At 43.5% G+C, this 2,131-nt stretch overlaps 1 protein-coding gene across 1 annotated transcript; it reads left to right on the forward strand.

Annotated features, from left to right (window-relative positions):
• On the forward strand, positions 1–1,507 carry LOC128282006 (serine/threonine-protein phosphatase 7 long form homolog). Its single transcript, XM_053020237.1, has 4 exons — positions 1–680; positions 757–841; positions 944–1,126; positions 1,211–1,507. The coding sequence occupies exons 1-4, from the start codon at positions 1–3 to the stop codon at positions 1,505–1,507; spliced, it is 1,245 nt and encodes a 414-aa protein (XP_052876197.1).
• Positions 1,508–2,131: the final 624 nt, after the last annotated feature.

Genomic DNA, 2,131 nt, shown 5'->3' on the forward strand with positions numbered 1-2,131 from the left:
ATGACTGGTCCTCCATCACCGTTGATAGAGGATTACCTACGGGAAGCGGGTTTTTGGCATGTGGCGATGATAGGCCGAGGGTGCAAGTTGGACCCGAAACTTATTAGTGCGTTGATAGAAAGGTGGAGACCCGAGATGCACACATTTCATCTTCCATGTGGAGAGTGCACTATCACTTTGGAAGACGTGCATTTGCAATTCAGATTGCCGGTGAACGGGGACACAGTCACTGGGTTCGTTCATTCTGCTGATTGGGGAGCGGTATGCTACGAGCTTTTGGGTGCTATTCCGGACAATATTAACGGAGGTCGGATCGAGATAGGCTGGTTACAAGACACATTTCCGGAGCCGGATGATGATTATACCGAACTAGAAAAAATTCGATATGCTCGAGCATACATTCTTCAAATAATTGGAGGTTATCTGATGCCGGACTTGTCACGAAACCTTGTACATCTGAGATGGTTGCTGAAACTTGTTGATTTTAGAGTAGCTGGTGAATTTAGTTGGGGGTCTGCCGTGTTGGCAACACTGTACAGGGAGATGTGCTGGGCTACGCAACCGAATAAAGCGAAAATCGAAGGTTGCCGCCTATCACTACTGCAATCATGGGTACGATTTCGCTTTCCATTTTTACGCCCTCGAGTGGACCACCTATATACATTCCCACTCATAACGAGGTAAATTTTATATTAGATTTTACAATTATTACGTAGATTTAAAATATAATCGTATGCTAAAAAATTATTTAATTAGGTGGAACCATTCGGCAAGTTATGCTCGATTACCTACCTGTCTTGAAGATATACGGCTTCTATTAGATCAACGATCGGAAGCACAAGTAAGTATTAAAAATATATATATACATACATAATAAAATATTGGATTCGTATTTAGTATTTAGTATTTTTATTTAACTAATATTTCCATCATTTGTATATAGTTTCAATGGACACCATACGAGGATCCGGTAATTCGGGCAGTAATTCCGGATGAATACTTGCAAAATCCGAACGCTTGGCACGTGAAGGTCCCATTGGTCAACTTTGCTATTGTGGAGATGCACCAACCGGACAGAGTATTACGACAATTTGGATTCCGACAACCGATTCCTGTGGCACCTCAGGTGTTGGATGATCATCACAAAATTGACTTACGGCAATTGCATACAGATTGGCCGAGATTCTGGTCACACTATATCTAAATGTAGGAAGATCGGTGTGATTATATACCTACTCGGGAACCGATCATCGTTCCAGAGTTGGCGTGCGTGCCGGAATACATGCCATGGTTTAGGATCCATGGCAAGCCATATTTACTGTCAGAAGAGGAGAGGCAGCGGCAATTGCATGTCCAAAGGGAACGACGTGGCCCTTTAAATCCTAGAAGAAGGGAAGACGACACAAGCCCATCAACAGCCCACACAATCACCCGCCCAAAGAACAGGACCTACACATCCACCGGCCCAACAGTTCAACCGTCGACACCCACAGCACAGCCTCTTTAGATGATGCCAGGTACGTATCCTAGCCCTTTTATGTATCCTAGCCCTTATATGTTTCCTTTTTCTAGTCCTATGGCAAGTTGGAATGCATAGCCCGGTTCATCTCCATTTTCGATTACTCCGAGTAGACCGCTAATCTATAGGCAGCCGTCGCACGAGGGATCACAGGAGGGGTCGTCGGGGAGCTATTCTTTTTACCAATCCCAATCACCTTATGGGTTTCAACACCTCTACCATTAATGATGCAAACACCTCCACAGTCACTATTCTATCAAGGCGGGTCATCCTCCCAACACCCACAACCAGAATCCTCGCCGAAGCAAGTACAACCCCCTCCAGAAGCTGGACAAAGGAGGAATCCAACGCGTAACCGTCGACGACCTCCACGTGGCACTGAATCCGACCGGCACGGACATTGATTTTTATTTTAATATATTTGTACAAACATTTTGAATCTTTTTATATTATTTCATGTAATAAAATATAAATAATACAACATATTGACAATTACAACAACTATCAACTATTGCGATTTGGACATGATCTACTTGTATGGCCTGGGTTCCTACACCATCCACATAACTTCTGTTGATTGGTTGTTTCTCGGATATCCATATTGTTGTGTAT

The sequence above is a fragment of the Gossypium arboreum genome, chromosome 10 (assembly GCF_025698485.1).
Source record: "Gossypium arboreum isolate Shixiya-1 chromosome 10, ASM2569848v2, whole genome shotgun sequence".
Classification (NCBI taxonomy): domain Eukaryota; kingdom Viridiplantae; phylum Streptophyta; class Magnoliopsida; order Malvales; family Malvaceae; genus Gossypium; species Gossypium arboreum.